The sequence below is a fragment of the Perca flavescens genome, chromosome 1 (assembly GCF_004354835.1).
Source record: "Perca flavescens isolate YP-PL-M2 chromosome 1, PFLA_1.0, whole genome shotgun sequence".
NCBI classification, from domain to species: Eukaryota; Metazoa; Chordata; class Actinopteri; order Perciformes; family Percidae; genus Perca; species Perca flavescens.
The window spans coordinates 21,075,001-21,093,559 of NC_041331.1; the positions used below are offsets into that span (position 1 = coordinate 21,075,001).

Here is an 18,559-nt window from a genome sequence, read left to right on the forward strand (position 1 = left end):
CCTACAGAGCAAGGCAGCACACACCTATAGCTCCATCTCACCCACCTACTTGTATTGCCTACTACTACAACAAAAGCACATTATTTTTGTTTTCTGATTGTTGTGCATGTGTTGCGTTGTTGTTGTTGTTGTTGTTTAATGTGAATAATAAATTAATGATCGATCACAAACACCCCTAATCCGTATTGGTAAATGTAATGGTATCAGCACTCCTCATGGAAATATTGCCATGGTTCTCATCATAAATGGCAACTCATTTCCCAGATTCAGTATTAGAATCTAAGCCCACAAATTGTATAGTATACATTTGATTTAAAAGCTGGAGTGTCATACTGTACTGTATATGTTGTGTTTAAGGACACAGAAGAGCTAGCTACGAAGCAAACAGTTGATGCTGACCGTTTCTGAAATTATCATTAAAAGACTGCATATGTGATGTGAAATGGGGAATGGAAAAGGGAAATGGCCCAATAAGTGAAAACCACTGCTTTTTTCTATTAGCCTAACATATGGTTAATCTTTTTTCCTGCTTTCTTATCGTAATAAATCCTTTTCTATCCTATGTCTTCTCTACTCTCACACAAAAACAGTTTGTTTTACCTCTGTGGTAGGGCTGCACTGGGTTATGGGTTAAAGCTTTAATTGGTTAAATTGCATACATATGTTGATAGCTGTTGTCTGGAAGTGTATGTGTTTGTGCACATCTGTGTGCAGGCTCAGATGCTAAGAAGTGATGCCTTGTGAACACCGGAAGACCAATTCCCTCAGGGTAGTGCCTCTTTCAATCATTGCGGTTTCCATTTTGGACGAAGATGGAGAGCCAGTACGCACACACTTAAACTTAGAGCTAAACCGATGCTAATTCAAAACTGCATGTGATCTGGTTGTGTTGTACTGCTTGGCTTAAGCATTAGGTAACGTTGCCTAGTGATAGTCTGTTGATCAAGTCACTGGTTTGGGGTCAGAAGAATTTGCCAACCAGTCTTTTGATAGTCCAGATTGAATGATCTCTCTGTTCTCCACTTCCACTACTACCTAACTGGTGTGGGAAGGCCCTTTTTATATGGCCAAACTTACAGGTGAGGGTGTAGGGAAGGCCTTCTCAAAGTCCAGACCAAGGTCCGCATCCGAACAGCCAAACAGCAAGTCAATCCGGACCCAGCCCATAAACCTTGTGTTGTGAATACAACACCTTATGAAGTGTAACGTTTTTTTTATTTTGAAATACATTTTCATGAAAGGCAAGCAGTTAAAGAGTATGCTAAGAAATCATTCTGTTTTTGATACTGTACTTAAATTGGCAATTGACAAACTCCATTTCTCTAGAGACTGAAGCTGTAGCTGCAGCATGTTGATTGACATGTTTGAATTATGTAAAGATATGTTCAAAGAGTTCAGATAGAGCCGGTATCAGGGCCATATTTAGTTCAATGTATTATATGTCACTATTTTTGGTAGCCTACTGTACTTAAATGGCCAGTATGTGCTTTATTTTCTTTATTCATTGCCGCCTCTATGTTTACAGGCTTGTAGTGATGCGCAATGTGCTATAGGTGGCAAAAAAAATCTGTTTGGTACTGCCAATTTGTTTGGTTTTGTCATGGTTCATGTGTGCAATAAACATTACACTTTGTTAGAATAAAATATCATGGCAGAGAATCGTGATATCAATTCTAAGCTAAAAAAAAAAATCATGCTATCAAGCTATTCTCATTTTAGTGAAAAGTTGCTCCTCTAAGTTTTGCTTTAGTGATCTCTCCCTCGCTGCAACCAACAAAAACTAAGCTTTATGCAAACAATTATGCAAATGACGTCACCAATATGCTAATAAGTGTGTGACGTAATTTGCACCTATGTGCTCTAAAAACCGAGAGAAACCCCTGGATGGTTCTTCAGTCTCTAGTGTGTGTCCTGAACAGCACTTGCTCAAACCACTAATTGGAGCCTTCCTGTCCAGTCTGATGAGTTTATTGATTGTTCTGTTATAAGTGACTGTTTGTCTGCCTACCTGTTAAGTAGATTTGTTCTGCATCAGTATTCACTCCATTGAGATTAGGGTTTGTTTGGTTTAGGCTAGCTAAAATACTGAAGACTGTTTTATGACTACAGTGTTTTAGGATATGCATAGAATACATGTTAAATGCATGCACATGGAAGCAATGGGTGTGTTGTAACAACTGGGGATGTAACGGTATGAAAATGTAACCTCACGGTTATAGTGACCAAAATGACCTTGAATTTGTCATTTTATAGTAGAAAGAGAGAACTAAATCTTATTTTACAATTGTTTCACAGTTTCTAAAGCACAAATAAATTACCATCAAATACTCAACCGATGATTTTGTGGAGACCAATACTCTTTACTCCTCTGCATTTATTCACTGCAGCAGTAAACAAGGAAGTAGCTAACCTTACTGCTCTGCAAAAGTTAATTTGGAGTCCACTTTGGAGGTGAACATCGGGGCACTTACCTCTGTAAGCGGTCTTGGCTCGTACAGCTGTTCTCATAGGAAATGAATTGAACCGCTCGACTCTGCTGCTGTTATGCGTGCGTGCGTTCGGCATGTGTGTCCGGCATATAATAATAACGGTATCTTTCGGACCTGGTCGTGCTGATTAATTTTCACTGTAATTACAGAATCATAACGATAACAGTTGTATCAGGTCAATAAACGTTACAACTTGCATTTCTCTGAACGCATACAGGATGTAAACGTGGATCAACTTTGAAATCGGACATCCCCACAAAGCTAACGATTAAGTTATTAAATCTAAAATGCACCCAAACGCTTGCCTTTTTTGAAGATGACCTACAAGATAACTGCAGTCTCTGCGCGCAGTCCGGGTGCTGCACTCTACTCTTGCTGTTGGGCTCCACTTTTCCCGTTCCGTCAACATAACTTTATTAACAATGTACAAAATGTGCTTTTTGCATTTGTGAAACAATTCAGAATCATAGAGGGTAAGAATTGCAATGCTTTTGTAAATTGATCCCCACCCCCCTAACATCTAACTAGTCTAATATCTGTGACTGGGTGTTATTGCTGGCACTAGGATGTTAAACAATAGGGAAATATTGCACCCAAGGATTCCTGCCACCTCTGAATGAAAGGTGCATCTGCGTCTAGACAATATGTGAGCTGCTCCTCTGGATGATGGCACAGTAGTGTACACGAAAGAAGAAAGAAAGATTCAGCTTGTTTAACCTTTTTCTGCTGTGCATCAGAAACTTAACTGGAACTTTTTTTTTTTTTTTTTTTTTTTTTTTTTAAATTGGATATTCCTCTGCTGATTTGGATGGAGACATGGTCTCAAGGCGAATCATTTCTGAGCTTGCCTTTTACGTGCCGTAAGACTTTTACGTGCCGTCCATACTTAACGGTTCTTGTACTCGCATGCAAATGTGTACACACACAAACACACCCTGAAAAATCTGCTCGTGCATAATAATTTGTAATAGGAATATGCACATGCCCTCGCCACTGCCTCAGTCTGGCATCAGTTCCCTGCCCCCTCTTTAAGCAGGCACCGCCCCAGCCCTCAGCTGGCTGTGCTCTGCAGTAGCAGGCCTTTCATCCTTCTATCCTTCTATCCCTCTATCCGGCCCTGCCCAGTGATTTATAATTCATCTGGGATCCTGCCTCCCTCCACTCCTCTGCACCAGGACAGCATTAACATTCTGTTTGGTCCCCAGCTACGCTGCACCCACGTGTGTATGTTGTGCATGTCTAAGGAATGATTCCTAGCCAGTGAGGCTCCATCTGGAAAGACTGTTATTGTAGCTGTATGCGTTCATTTCTCCGTCATTGTCGGGATCAGGTTGTCTGGATGTCTGTCTGCTCCTGGTCTGTGCTGTTGGTTCTCCTTCGACTCTGTCTCCATATGTGCCAAGTCAGCTGCCTGTCTCACCTTCTGGTCCCTGTGTAATAGCAGAAAGCAGTGCGGCAGAATGTTTAAGAGAACAGTAGCCAGTATTGTGCCGTTCTATCTCAGAGGAGTCTTCACCAGTACAGTAACTTATTCCAGTAATAGTGCACCAGTCCAAATTTAAGAATGGCAAATAAATCAACATTCAACACAACACTAATATAGGCCTACCTTTTTCATTGGACTTGTTTTTCTCAAACCTACAGGTATATGAGTGCAGACACTTGAGTTCAATACTAGGGATGTTAATTAACATTGGACTTTTTTGATTTAATACTTAAAACCATCCATCTTCGGTATCCGGTGTCGGGTCGCGGGGGAGCAGTGGGACCCCAAACTTCCCTTTCCCGCAACATTACACTTGGGGAGTTCAATAATCCCTCCACCTAGTCCTGGGTCTTCCCGGGATGGGGCATCCTAAGATGCCCGAATTAACTGGGCTCCTTTAACCGTTAACCAATGACCATAACAATTTTGACTGATTTAATACTATCAGTTAAACAGTTGTTATTATTAAAAAATAAAACCAATCTCCCGCTCCATTGTCCCTCACAAAAAACCCCAAGGTACTTGAACTCCTTCAGTTAAACAGTTGATTGCAAAAGGTACAAAAGTTGATTGCATGGTAGAAGAAAACTTGGGTGTACAATCTATTTCCTAACTGCTAGTTAACTTGCTAGTTTTAAGTTCTTTTTTTCTGCTAAGTTCGCGGCTCTCTGCTGGACGGCGCTCACAGCGGAGGGCTACGTGACACATGCCACAAAATCTATGAGGACTGGCGGGTTAAATCAGCCGTCCTACACACATAGCATGCCAGGCAAACGCACAGCTGACATTCTTGCGGATGGATGCAGTGGAGACAGGCTTGGACATAATCTCCGAGGACAACTGCGGACTTGTGTCTGTCTCGCAGACACGCAAGCAGTTCCACTAAAGTGGCTGAATGCATGCAACATTGTAGCTGTGCGACCTGTACTAGTCCACAGGTGTCCGCGGAAAGTATGTCCGAGCCTCCCAGACGGGTGAACTTGGACTCAGTTGCCTGCTTGTTGGTTGACGAGTAATAATTGGTTAACGAGGGTCGGCCGTTTGTCTTGCTCTCAGACGAGGACAGATGGGACAAAAAGGGGCTGAAAAGGAAAATAGCTAATGTTTACTATTTAGCTATAACTTTGGATCAGTGCATTTGAACAAGCTAACATGTTAGCTAGTCCGTCTGAATCATGTTGCATTCAGCTGTTAATTTAGCTGAAGCTTACTCTGTAACAATATCATTTTAAGGTGTGTGTGTGTGTGTGTGTGTGTGTGTGTGTGTGTGTGTGTGTGTGTGTGTGTGTGTGTGTGACATTATGATGCTCATCTGTGGAAAGGTCATATCCACCCTCTGTGCCTTTCCTCCCATGCATCTCTCTCTCACTCATTATCCATCCAGGCTTTCTCCCTCTGCTCTGCATTTATTTTTACCTCCTCACATAATCCTTAATTAATGTAGATCCAGTCCACAGTGCCTCACATTCTACTACCATACACACTTACTTGTACACATACACTCACTCATTCATGTTCTCACAAGCAGGCACGCACATACATTCAATCATTTATCTTCTGTCAGTCTCTTGCAGGAGCATTTAAATAAACTCTTTACGTAGAGCAATTTCTTGCTCACAGTCCAGAATGTAGGATTTCCTCACCAGTAATCTGTAATACACCAGCTTTGAGTCACAGGGGATCAATTAACCTGTTTTCTACACTGATCAACAGGAAAAAAAAACACATCATAGATCACCTATGTCAAGTGATTTTTTTTTTAAAGGTTGTGTGAGCCGTCAGCAGAGTGGTTGGCCTACACCAAATGCTATGGTGTAGGCCAACCACTGCACACCACACAAAAAACACTGCATCCCCAACATCAAGCATGGTGATATTTCCAAACCGAGCCTTCCTTAAAATATCCACCAGAAGCTAAACACTTACACTGATCATGTGACGTCAGTTAAAGACTGTTAAGAGCCTGAATGCAAGAGGCTGCAAATGTGTGAGGAATGGGGTCACACTTAAAGGCTGTGGCGTAACCCCTGGTGCTTGCTCTGATACTTTTAGAAATTAGGTCTAGACTTAGACTCATGTTGGTTATCTGTTTATGAATATGACCTGGGAGTTCCATGGCTTTCTCTTGACCCCCCTTTTTTTTGTATCTTATGTTTTTTCTTCCAGCTTCCAATACTTAATTATTGGGATGATTGTAACTGAAGCCTTCCCTGACATTTCATGTTCAGCAATAAGATAATGACTTTATTCAAGGCATAAGTAGTTCCTACACACGGTTTCATGTTCCCATAATTATTTATTATTTCCTCGATTAATCGAGTAATCGGATAAGAAATACTTTTGCTTTACAGTAAACCGCAATAGCAAATATACAAAAGAACAACATTTTTATTGCCTAAATTGCATACAATAACGGGGATAGATGCTAATATTTTTAAGCACAGGCCACATGGGCCACCAAGCCCCTTATTCTCTTGGCAAAAGTAAATTTTTGGTGGCCCAAATGTAAATCTTTTAAACCCCTTTTCCCTGTTCACCCTGCCCCAGGTAAATGTGACTGTACAAAGCTTACAGCAGGGTTATTCAACTACACTGTTCACATTTTAAGAAGGCTAATACTGAGTGAGGAGAAAGAATGCAGACATCACCGGTATGGTCCGATGACGTCCTTCACGTGCATATTAAGTAGCCATGCTCCAGGGGGGAGGGGCTGGTTTGTTTCCGGCAGCAGCTAAATTTACAGACATTTGTCAAAATTTCAAGATTATTAGCAAACTAATAAACATTTTTAGCTTGTTTGTAAAACATCGCATTTGCAGAGTAGCATGATGTAGGCTAGTAGAGAGCAGTACATTACAACAGCACATTGTAGTTTCTGTATTTATGCCCCTAAATGTTCTGCCTGTGCCCCTACATTTTTTTAGTTAGGGTACAGTGCTCTTAGTAAAACAAAGTTAGTCTGCAGCCTTCTCTTTAGATTTGTCCAAATGCTCTGCAAGCCATTTTAGAAACACTTCCTGAGAGACTAGAATTGCTGCAAAATATTTAGTACTAATACTGGCTTTTTCAAAGTTTGTATCTGTACAGGACTGTTTCTGTCTTGAAATCTAAATTCAGTGAGCTGCTCAGTGTGGGTGTAGCTTAACAGTAAGGCTGTACGTGTCTAGCCAGCTAGCTGCTTCATACTTGCTGCCACACAGACTTGGCCTGTGCCAACTATTTCTAAGTGGAATCCTTACAGTATTAGACATGAAGAAACAGTGATTTTTGAATTGAAAATAACCATGACCCCTTTAACAATATAGTCTCTTAAGTAGGACACCTTCAAGATAAATTCTTGTTATTTTGGTGCATTTTGTGCTTGACTCTGTGTGATTATGAGTTATGACCCTAAACAGCCTAGGTGCATTCCCTACATGGGAAGACGGGTCTACCAAACGCTGTTTCCATCGGTCTGGGGTGGCTGTGGCTTAGAGGTAGAGCGGGTTATCCTTCAACCACAAGATTGGCGGTTCACTCCGCATGCCAAAGTGTCTTTGAGCAAGACACTGAACCCCAAGTTGCTCCCCGGATGCTTAGGATGGGTTTTCTGTATGATTTGTACGTGACAAATAAATAATAGGGATGCTCCGATTGATCGCCTGCCAATTATCATTGGCCAATATTCAATAAACGCAGGGGGAGATCAGCAATAATGCTCGGTCACTTATATTAGTCGTACACCGTTAGCGACATGTACTGAGGTTAGCACAACAAGCAGATCGGCATCCAAGTTAGTCACACTATGGCGAGAGCAAATGGAATGGCGGAGCTGAAAGACCTGCCAGGTTACCGGTCATTTTGAGAGAGTGAGAGTGAGAGTGAGTGAGTGTGAGTTGTGTAGAAGACAGACGGTGTGTCAGCGCCGCTTCATCGTTGTAGAGAACGGAAACACAGCCTACATGCTAACGCTCATTCAACCGCATCACCCAGATGTGCCGCCCAAGATGAGGAAAAACAAACCGGAGCACAACTCCTTATCCCTGCTAGCCTTCAGACGCAAGAGCAAAACAGGATAAAAACGTGAACACAACAAATGTAATTAGGAACGTGAAGACGCCCAGCGGAGCATGGCGAGTTTGTTAAGCAGACAGCGGTGAGTGAAAAGAAAAAGACAGAGAAAGCAGCACTGAAACGCCGGGTAACGCAACCCACTTTAGAGAGCACCGTGACCATGATAGTCAGATGGTATAATTACATTGCATATTTCAGTTGTTCTTTTAGACTTACTGTAGGCAAATGTTACTTGTTGCATTGCTGCTTGGAAGTTCTTTGTATTGCTCTGTTGATTGAACAGACTAATTAAAAGCATGTTATTGACAGAATAATAGTTGTGATTCTTTATTCATATTGTAGAGTGGCACAGTTGGCATGTATTAAAAAATGTGAAGTTGTTGGTACTGCGATGCCATCTTGTAAGGACGCGCTCTGTTTACCTGTGCCTGTGTTCGATCGGTTTCGGATGTTTTTTGGGTGATATGTCTCACCGACAATCGCATCAGTGGCAAAAAAACATGAACAGGGCATCTCTAATGAAAACGTTTCTTTCTTTGCTTTTAGGGGGGTTAGGTATGTGAACAAAAGGTCAAGCTACCTAGAGAATTGGAGCAGATAATGTGGCTTAAGCTGATGCTTGAAGTTCCATTTTTGTTGTTGTGTTTGTTGTATTGGTGGTGTTCTGCTAACGTATACTCTCTCTCTACTGCTCACTGGCTTACATTATACACACACATGCGCGGAGTTATTCCTCAAAGGAGTTCACTACTTCTTGTGTAGCCTAACACATTTGAGTTTAAAAATCATTCCCAGATGCTTGGACCCAGCGGGCGGCCGGCGCTGTTACATAAAAACCGATAGCAGTATCGTTTGTCCAGGAGCTTATCAATACTTTGGTACTGACTAGTCCAAAACCGGTACCAGTTTAGTTCCGGTTCTCGATACCCATCCCTAGCGACTATAGACAACTAGCTGTGTGCCATATGTGGTAGCTGTGGTAGAAATGACGTTTGTCAGCACATAAGAGTCTGTGAATGAGTGAACCAGCTCCGTTTGGTCAGACAGCGAATCCTCATTGCTTGAGGTCGATATGCACAGGCACTCTTCTATCAATAGGTTCCCTCTCTCCGTTCATAGCTCTTTCACTAGCTTCTCTGATAGGCCTGCATCTGTCTCATCCTTGAGTTGCTAGGCAACAGGCTTTCCATGTGTGTGCGTGTGCATGCTCTCACAAGTTGCTGTGGCAATGTCAGGCTTTTGCCTGTGAGAGAGGAGAGAGATGTTGAGAATAGAAAGAAAGGCAGATGAGAGAGAAGTACTCCGAGAGGAGAGGGGGAAGAAATGCGAATGAGTCAGAGCACTGATGAAGCTGAGGGACTGAGAGGAGAGAGCCAAAAAGTACTAGATTGTCTCTGGCCTTTCCTGCAGCCTAGCTGCATATATATATATATATATATATATATATATATATATATATATATATATATATATATATATATATATATATATATATATATATATATATATATATATGGGCCTGCCACTATCTTAGTGAGGTCACTGGCAAAGACAGCATGATTTACCAGACTGGCAGGCAGGCAGCAAGCACTGAGCTGTTATTGGATGGAACAGAGAGGTGTAAGGGAGAGTGAACGTGCTCAGAATAGAAAATCTGACCAAGTGATTGGATTCCTCCCCACATCTGACTCCTCTCTTGCTTTCTGGCATTCTCTGCTCCTAGAGCCTTATGGATAATAGGACCACTCCCACTCACTCACATTTCAAATATTTTTGGTCATTTCCAGATGCCCTTGTGTATCACCTGCTGCTCATATCAACATTTAAGCATGAGGACTTTTATTATGTAGAAACATAAATGATTGATTGAGATCTAATACTGTGTTTTATTTCCACCTTTTGGTTATTTGCTGAAAATACAACTTACTTCTATGAACAAAAGTGTATAGACTATGTATGCTAAACCCATATATTTTCCAAAAAGAAACTTTGATAGCTAATCTAGAAGTACAGCTGATCACTTCTGATACAACGCCACACGTACAGTAATGCTGCTTCTTTTGTAAGCACACAGTTGTGTTCTATCAAAATGCATCTTTACTCTCAACGCTTAGTCTATGGGCATTCATGTGTCGGTCTCTTCTTTCTCTACGTAGGTTTATAATGAAGTGAATGGGCCCAGGTCAGGGACTAAGCAGCCAAGCTGGGCTCTGGTTGCCTGGATACAGCACTCAAGCCCGGCTGGCTTTATTTGCACACCAAACGGGCTAGCTAGCTGCTGTTGTCCTTCTATAGACCATTTACTGCATGGCATGTCTGTAGACTGCCACAGGCGCTGGAGAGTATGCACATGCACAAACTAGGGCTCGATGATAAGGTACCGTTTTAATAATAACCAGAAAACGTTCTGTTAATAAATATATATATATATTTATTAACAGTGTGTATATATATATATATATATATATATATATATATATATATATATATATATATATATATATATATATATATATATATAGTAACAGAACGTTTTATATACACACAAACACACACAGCAATAAACTGGTCAAACTGGTGACGTCTGCTAAAGCAAAACAAGGTTGTGATTTTTACTACCTTCCCTAAAACCTATAATAGTGGGCAACTGTGGGTGCTGCTGAATCAAAACAACATCAACAAGCTGTCAGTATCTGTGGCTTCCACTGGATATTTTACTTTGTTTGTAGCCTTTGCTTTAAGAGATGCGAAAGACCTTGGTCCAAACAGAACATCATTTAGTGCAGAATGTGAAAGAATTTTAAAATGCTTTTGAATGCCACTGAAAACCCCATTTGCCACATGTGTTTTTGTAGTTGTTAGCATTAGCTATAAACCAATGCCACGGGAAAATCTTTCTGCAACGTCACATGTGTTTGATGCTAGATTTTTGTCGCAACGCAGATAACTGTTAATTTTTTTTCGCTAATAGGCACATAATTGTTTAGTTGAGATACAGGTGCACTTTGATTTTTTTTTTCGAAAAATCTTTTTTAGACACGGTCATTATAAACCTTCTAGAACATATATTTCGAACTCACACTTAAAAAGAAGGTGGTGGTGTATGAATATCTCAGTTCAGTTGCAGGCTCCTAATTCATTTTGACTATGTTGATGCACCACAGGTGATTACTTTTAAAGGGAGTAAAATGTTGCCTCAAAAGTATAAACTTAACCTGCATTTTGTGCCTCATAAACATCTCTGGTATGAGGAAACGTTGCCATATCTGTTAACCAGGTCAGTTGACTGACTGCCAGGGAGTGTGCTGCTGATTCGAATCTGATTCTGCAATAGTTATTAGAGTTTTTGCACATACCACACACTACACAACACTAACCACAGCACAGACAGAGAGCAACATGTGCACCTTCACCTCTATCGTGTGTGTGTGTGTGTGTGTGTGTGTGTGTGTGTGTGTGTGTGTGTGTGTGTGTGTGTGTGTGTGTGTGTGTGTGTGTGTGTGTGTGTGTGTGTGTGTGTGTGTGTGTGTGTGTGTGTGTGTGTGTGTGTGTATGAATGTCTTACATTGTACTGTAACTTTTATTTTTGTATTTGTATCTTATAATCTATTTTAGTTTTTATTTTCATGACCATTTTTAATTGCCCTTTAATGTTGTACTTAAAGCACTGAATTGCCTTGTTGCTGAAATGTGCTATAGAAATATAGTTGCCTTGCCTTGCCTTGTCCTACAGCCTCCAGCCTGCCAGTCTGTCACCAGGGCATAGAGAACGCTTTTGTGCCGGTCTGTCTCGAAAGTGTAAGTTAACTGCACCTTGACCTCGCCATTATATCATATTGCAGCAAACACTGTCTGTATGAAGTTTTGAAAAGTGTAACCACACTTGCAACCACTTTACCGGCATTGCTGTGAGTTGCTCTGTCTGCACCGCAGCTCTGCTCGTGTGGCGGAGCCGAGCGCCACTCTTTGTGAAACATACTGAGAGTTCAGAGAAGGTTGTGCTTATGCGCTCTCAGGTACCGAAATTTGGCACCGATTGATTTAACGTGAATCGGTCCTCTGTAGTACCGACGTAATTTTTCACCTCAATGAGAAATATCGTCACATTTTAATATCGCAGGATCTTGTCTCACCTCTACACGTTACGGTAATATCTGGGGAGACGCCGACAGTGGAAACAGCTGATTTGTCCCGTGAGTTAAATGTTCGCTACCAGTTTATTCGGCAAAGGGGTTTCCATATCCCATTTAGCATATCAAGTCTTTTTCAACAAAGGCAAAAACCACCTCAAACGACCGCAATGAACGTTTAGCACAATTAAAGAATTTTTATCGAATGTTGTCGTTTCCATCCAGCTTTTCTGTCGCGATACTTTAAAATGCGCATGAAAATAGGTGAATGGAAACACAACGGTTGAATCATACTGGAGGCCACTAGTGCTGGTTAGCTTAGCTACTAGCCACAGAGCTGGCTGGACACCTGACATATGTACCCAAAACATTTTTACTGCAGAAATAGTATTTGCTGTTAATCAAATGACCAGTGTTCATTTAGCATTTGAGTTCACCAGTTGTGAAATTGTTAGAAACAACCAAGAGGTGATTTAGATTTTAGCATGTAGGTTTTTAAATCACTACACGTTGTCAGTCTTGAGGTGGGGCCTTAATGTTATGCTTCCTAAATCAATTAAGCTGTTACTATAACATGCTGATGTAATTGTGCTTGTGGTTTGTGTCAGTGTATCTGTGAGTGTGCACACAGTATGCTGCAATATGCTGAAGTGTTGGCCTCTATCTGACCGCAGAGGGAGTGGCTCAGAAGATAGAGAGGATGCTACAGGAGGAGGAGGAGAGAAAGGAACAGAGGAAGATAATAATCACTTAGGGATGTCCCCAACTAAGAATTTACATAGTTGAATCTGATTGGTCAAATCTTGTCTATAGTTGACTGATCGTTGAATGATTTTATTTTAGTTTATTTTATTTTTGCCCCCTGTGTTTAAGCTTCATGTAGAGAAATTACAGAAACAAAAACATACATGCTTATATACATATATACAATTATTGGCAGAAATGTAAAATCAGACATCACCCCCCATATAGCCCGAATGGAATGGTCCTCTGTTTCATAACCACATTTTCTGTCGCTGTGACGATTCAACTGTGAGATTGTCTGTCTGTCTGTCTGTCTGTCTGTCTGTCTGCCCCTCAGATCGAATCATGAAATATACCCCCTATATTCAATACGTTAAAACCAGACTACTATAATAATAGGATATAATACTATAATTGTTTTGATGTCTACATATCATAGCTTGTAGTTAATATTCATATTTTTATGAAAGAATTTGTCACACAGACACAAATCCACATATGGAAATAATAAACTGTTTAGTGGCAACAACGCTTCACTGAGTGAAACACACTCACACTGTTAGCAGATGTTATGTATACTTTGATTGAGATGGAATCACAGAGGAAATTAGACCTTTGGTTTTGTACAGGGTTTCCTCTCGTCGTGTGTGTGTGTGTGTGTGTGTGTGCGCCTTTTTGGTGACTGCTAGCTAGCAAACATAATTTTCCTGTATTTCGTATGTCCGTGAAATGCTCTGTAGCTATAACTGCCCATCATAGTAGTCCCAAAATAGTGCAGAGAGTATTGTTCTAGAAGCCCAGCTGACCCAGTTTGAAGGGTGGTGGTGGTGGGGGTTGCTGCAAGGTTTGTTTATTTCTGAGAGTAGTCAACCTTCCTGTCACTTTGTTTGGTGTGGTGAGAGGTGGGCGGTTAGGAGAGCTTATGGTGCGTTCTTTTTGTCTTGTAATCGCGACTAGTAGCTCGAGTGTGACGTCACATCCATGTCGGAAAACGAGTAACAATGGGTTGTTGCGTTCTTTTTGTCACACAATACTACGAGTCGGAGAAAAGATGGATTTTTGTAACATTTTTAGTAACATTTAGGATTCTATTCACCCAGTTATTGACATATTACACACATATATTTCACAGTTTGATACATGAAAATTACGTTTTGATTAACATTAACGTTCGGCTACTGCTCTGCTGTCTGCTCAAGGCTCGGCTTAAGCCGCTGTTGTTATATAGCAACCGAGCGTCTGTAGCCAATTTCAGCTGCACAAGCTACAAAATAACTAATCAGGCGGTATTTAACTCCTAATAAGACTGTAGCAACATACTATAGGTAGCAGTATACAGTGCTATGTGTACCACTTCTTCATTTGGTTACAACAAAGACAAAAGTGCTTAAAATTGTAGAAAACCACAATGTTTACTACGTGTGATGCACAACGTAGCCATCTTTGAAAGTGAATTCAGGGTCCTCTGAGTTCAGACGACTTGACGAGTTGTATATACGACCTCGGTGGCGTTCTTTTTGAAAACTTCCGGTTCGTAACTCCGGAAAACAACTTGTAAATCGACTTCGGGCGACAAAAAGAACGCACCGTTAGAGTGAATGTCTAGCAGTAGCAAAGAGGGAGTAACAATGAGCCAGAGGAGAGAGGAAGGGGCTGTGGTTTGCTGTGTTTGCTCATGTCTCTCTTTCGATACACCAGTAAAAGAGGGAGCAGTACATCCTCTGTAGCTCTGTGCTTCTCTGGCTGGCTGGCTGGCTGGTTGGCTGGCTGGCTGGATGTCTTGACTTGACTGGAAGGATATAAATAGCAGTCCTTGAATAGGTTAACTGCAGAGGGAAGGATGATGGGGGAGGGGAGATGGAAGTGGCGCCAGGAAAGATAGGACTGCCAGTGTCTCAAAGTAGAGAAAGAATGATGCCGCTATGGTGTCATCCGTTCACTCACTCCGTCAGTCACAAGGATGATCATACTTGGATGCACTCAAAAGAAAAAGTGCATTATGGAGGAGAGAATTGAGGGGTGGAATGTGATTTATTCATAGCCCATGTGAAGCAGAAGGCCTCTCTTCTTCACGAAGGAAGGCAGAGGATTGTTGTTGTGTACTTGCATAGAGGACAGAGTAGACAATGAGAACACATAGCACATTAAACTGTACAGAACTCTCTGTTCTATAGGTTCAGGATAAAACCAGTCACTCATACCAGGTAGATTTCTAGTTGTTGTAAGTAAGTCTATCGTCCACTTCATCTTCTTCACTGGTAGGGATGCCATGAATTAGGATAGGTTAGAGCCCACGTTATTAGGGTGGGTAGCTATGGCAGTAAGTAGCTGTTTGGGTTTGTGTTGAGACGTGCCAGTCACTTTCCAAAAAACATTCCTCAGCTGTTCCTAGCTCTCTCAGTATTCCCACAACATTGAGGTTATGCAATATCTTAAATGGTCTGTCCTGTTGTCATTTCTTAATTTCAGCATATGACTGCTTTAGTTGTATGTTTGATATGAATAGTGTGCCACTGTTGTTTTGAGGGGATTGTTGTTTTTCTTTCTTTACAATTAGCAGATATTATCAAGCACGTTTAAGGTATTTGGGCAGACCTTGATTGTTCTTTGGGTTCTGCCTAGAAAACCGATAGATGTTTTGCCTGCCACAACTGCAACCCAGCCTGCTGTCCTCCCCCTCAACTGCTCTTCCTCCAGATCAGGGTGTAATGGTTGAAAATAGAGTGCTTGATGTGCCGCTAATGGCAGCATCGTCTGGCATTGTGTAAATGTGTTTTCAAAGAAACGTAGTGGACAGTTGCTAACCTCCCCCACCATCTTTCTTTTTTTTTTTCTTTCTCTTTGTTCCAGACGGTTGATGACGATGCAATGGCAGCGTGAATGAAGCTTGGCGTGGGGAGAGCTGAACGATGCCCAAAGGTGGGGGTTCTAAAACCCCCCAGCTGGACCACTTCCCACTCAACACTGACATGGTGGAAAAGCAGGGTGGGAAGAAGGTAAGACTGAACAACCTACAAACACACACTGTGCCCAATAACCAAATGTTTGTTTACAGCATATCATCCCAGTTTGTCCTTGAAACTTGACACTACACTACTTCTTCTGATCGACACTTACAAAACCTTGGAAGGCCTCACAGACCATAAGGGAACGTTAGATCAAATAAATAAGAAAATTGCTTATATTTTTCAGTTATCAGAACTAGAAAGTCCAGCTATCCGTAACATAGTGGAAGATCAGAGAAGCCTGCCAGTTAAGCAAACCTGTCAACAAACATACCTTCATTTTTTTTTGTTTGTTTTTAAGTTAACCAAAATTCAAACTAAAATATGTGTGAGGCCAGAAGACTGATGACCACCTGAACTGGAAATCCTTGTAAATAAAGTGTGGTTACTGTAGTTACTATTTCCCAACTTTACCAGGACTAACTTAAGGCACAATTACACAATTGATTCTTGCATAATAGATTGTTGGAAACTGATGGCCACAAAGAATGCAGTATTTGTGTGCTTGAGATTTAGACTAAATAAGGCTGAAATTTTCAGAGGCACCTTGGGGATTGGACAGCCTTGTTGGCCTGTTAAGACATATTCACTCTTGAAATGCAGGCTTTGAGGGTAGTGTCCCCTGAATTTGACACAGGCACAGTCTTGTTGTTTGCAGTGGAATAAAGTGTTGGGCGCAGCTTGATGATGTCATGGTGTGTGCCAACTGTTCAGCTACCAGGAGCAGCACCAAGAAGCAAAAAGAGGAGAGGTACAGTTTATGCGGGCATGGATTTACAGCCCTCTGCAAAGGATTGCATCAGACTCTGGCATGGAGGGAGGGAGGGAGGGAGGGAGGGAATGAAGCGCACAGGGGTGGATGGAAAACCGAGTGAGACAAAAAGAGCAGGCATTGCTAGGAGCCTTCAAACAGGGTGTCATTTAAAGGCAGATCTGAGGAAAGTCTCTAGTTGTCAAAGCTGTCTTTAAATTTAATTCAGCAAAAAAAAAAAGTCTAACTCTGGAGATAAGCTTTGGTAATTTGACCATTCATTTTCTACCAACGTAATTTAGCTCTGCATTTGCGGTTATGTTTTTTTCTTCTCTTAAAGAAATCACACTCTTGCATCTTGGTTTCCCCACTTAGATGCTCTGTTGCTTTTGCACATGCCCAGATGTGCATCATGCTTTTGCATGAATTGTGTGTTCTCTTGTTAAAAGCCTTTGTGTCGCTGAGCGGAGACAGACAGAAAAAGGAAGGGGGAGAGAGAGAGAGACGGCGAGATCAGCTAACTGTAGCTGACACTGTTTGTCTCTACTGTACCATGACATCATAGTCTTATGACTGGGGCAGGGCAGGGGGAGGAGTTGAAAGAGTCGACACATAATGGAAAACCTGCCCTGAGGATAGAGAGAGATGAGTTTGGGACAGAAGGAAGGACAGAGAAATATTAAGTGAAATAAAATGAGTGTGTGTACATTACATCTAACCTGTTCCTTCATCTGCAACCTTAAACCCCTTTGTACAGGATGCATACTGATTAAAAGCAATGTACACCAAAACACATTTTGGACTGAGCAATTTGGTAAATACATCAGGGATTCACAACATAGTGAATCCATCGCTGGTGTAAATTCCCTTTTTTACTAAGTACATAATCCTGTTTACTTTCACTTTTACTTTCTGTGGATTTTCTGCAGGGTTTTTTTGTGATTGTTGCGGGCAAAAATCCTTGATTATGCGGCACGTTTTCTTAAAAAATGCAATGGAATATGTTTGATATTTATGCAATTGTATGCAATGAAATTGCGGGAACTTGCAAAAACTGTGGGAACTTGCAAAAACTGCGGTTTGATGAAAAAGAGAAAATGAAATGAAAAAAAGTGATTCCCCCAACACCCTTCTTTTCAATGATGTTCACGCCGTGTGATTCCGTCACTTCAACGTTCCCATGGCAACAAGGGAAAATGGCTGCTCTTGTTTGAAGTAAACGCAACATTTTTAAACTTTCTGCTAAGATATATGTGACTTTTTTGCAACTAAAATGCAGGGATTATGAAATCATGCAAGCCCCTCATATTTTGCGTGGAAATTGGCAATTTATGCGGCGAAAAAGATATATGCGGGATATTTGAAAATGCGATTGCATAATCGCGTTTTTCTGGAAGGACTGGTCAACTGTACTCTATTGGTTACTTATTGGTAATTGGTAATTACCAATTATAGATAGATGGATAAATAAGAGTTAAAAGTAAAATAAAAAGGTATGTCCTTAAAACGTGCCTACAGTGTGCGGATTGGATGTGCTTTAGGTGTGTACTTTCTCACAATCTTAAATTTTTGTTGCTCCCCCCAGTTCTGTGGTCTTTGGACAACACTAATTTTGCTGTTCAAAAAGAGTGCATCAGATAGGTCTAATTCTTGTGGTGGAGGAAAAAGAATACAAAGCAACTGTCTGTTGTGGTGATTAAGCCCTTTAAATGTACAACTCTGGGTCACTGAAGGTACTGTTGTAAATTGAACTGACTCAATTTCTACCATACATGCTTGCCCATATGTATTAGAAATTCAGTTGTTCCTAACAAATCCTGGTGATTTTTTTTTTTTTTTTTGTTTTGTTTTTTTATGCAGCCATAATGAATGGATTTGTATTTATTTATAAACCTTTTTCA

At 41.1% G+C, this 18,559-nt stretch overlaps 1 protein-coding gene across 1 annotated transcript in view; it reads left to right on the top strand.

Moving 5' to 3' along the window:
- Window positions 1-18,559, top strand: part of ankrd11 (ankyrin repeat domain 11) — a 128,052-nt gene that overhangs the window by 77,401 nt on the left and 32,092 nt on the right. The window contains 1 exon segment of the mRNA XM_028594967.1: window positions 15,753-15,898. Coding sequence (XP_028450768.1) covers window positions 15,812-15,898 — 87 coding nt within the window. The 5' untranslated portion in view covers window positions 15,753-15,811.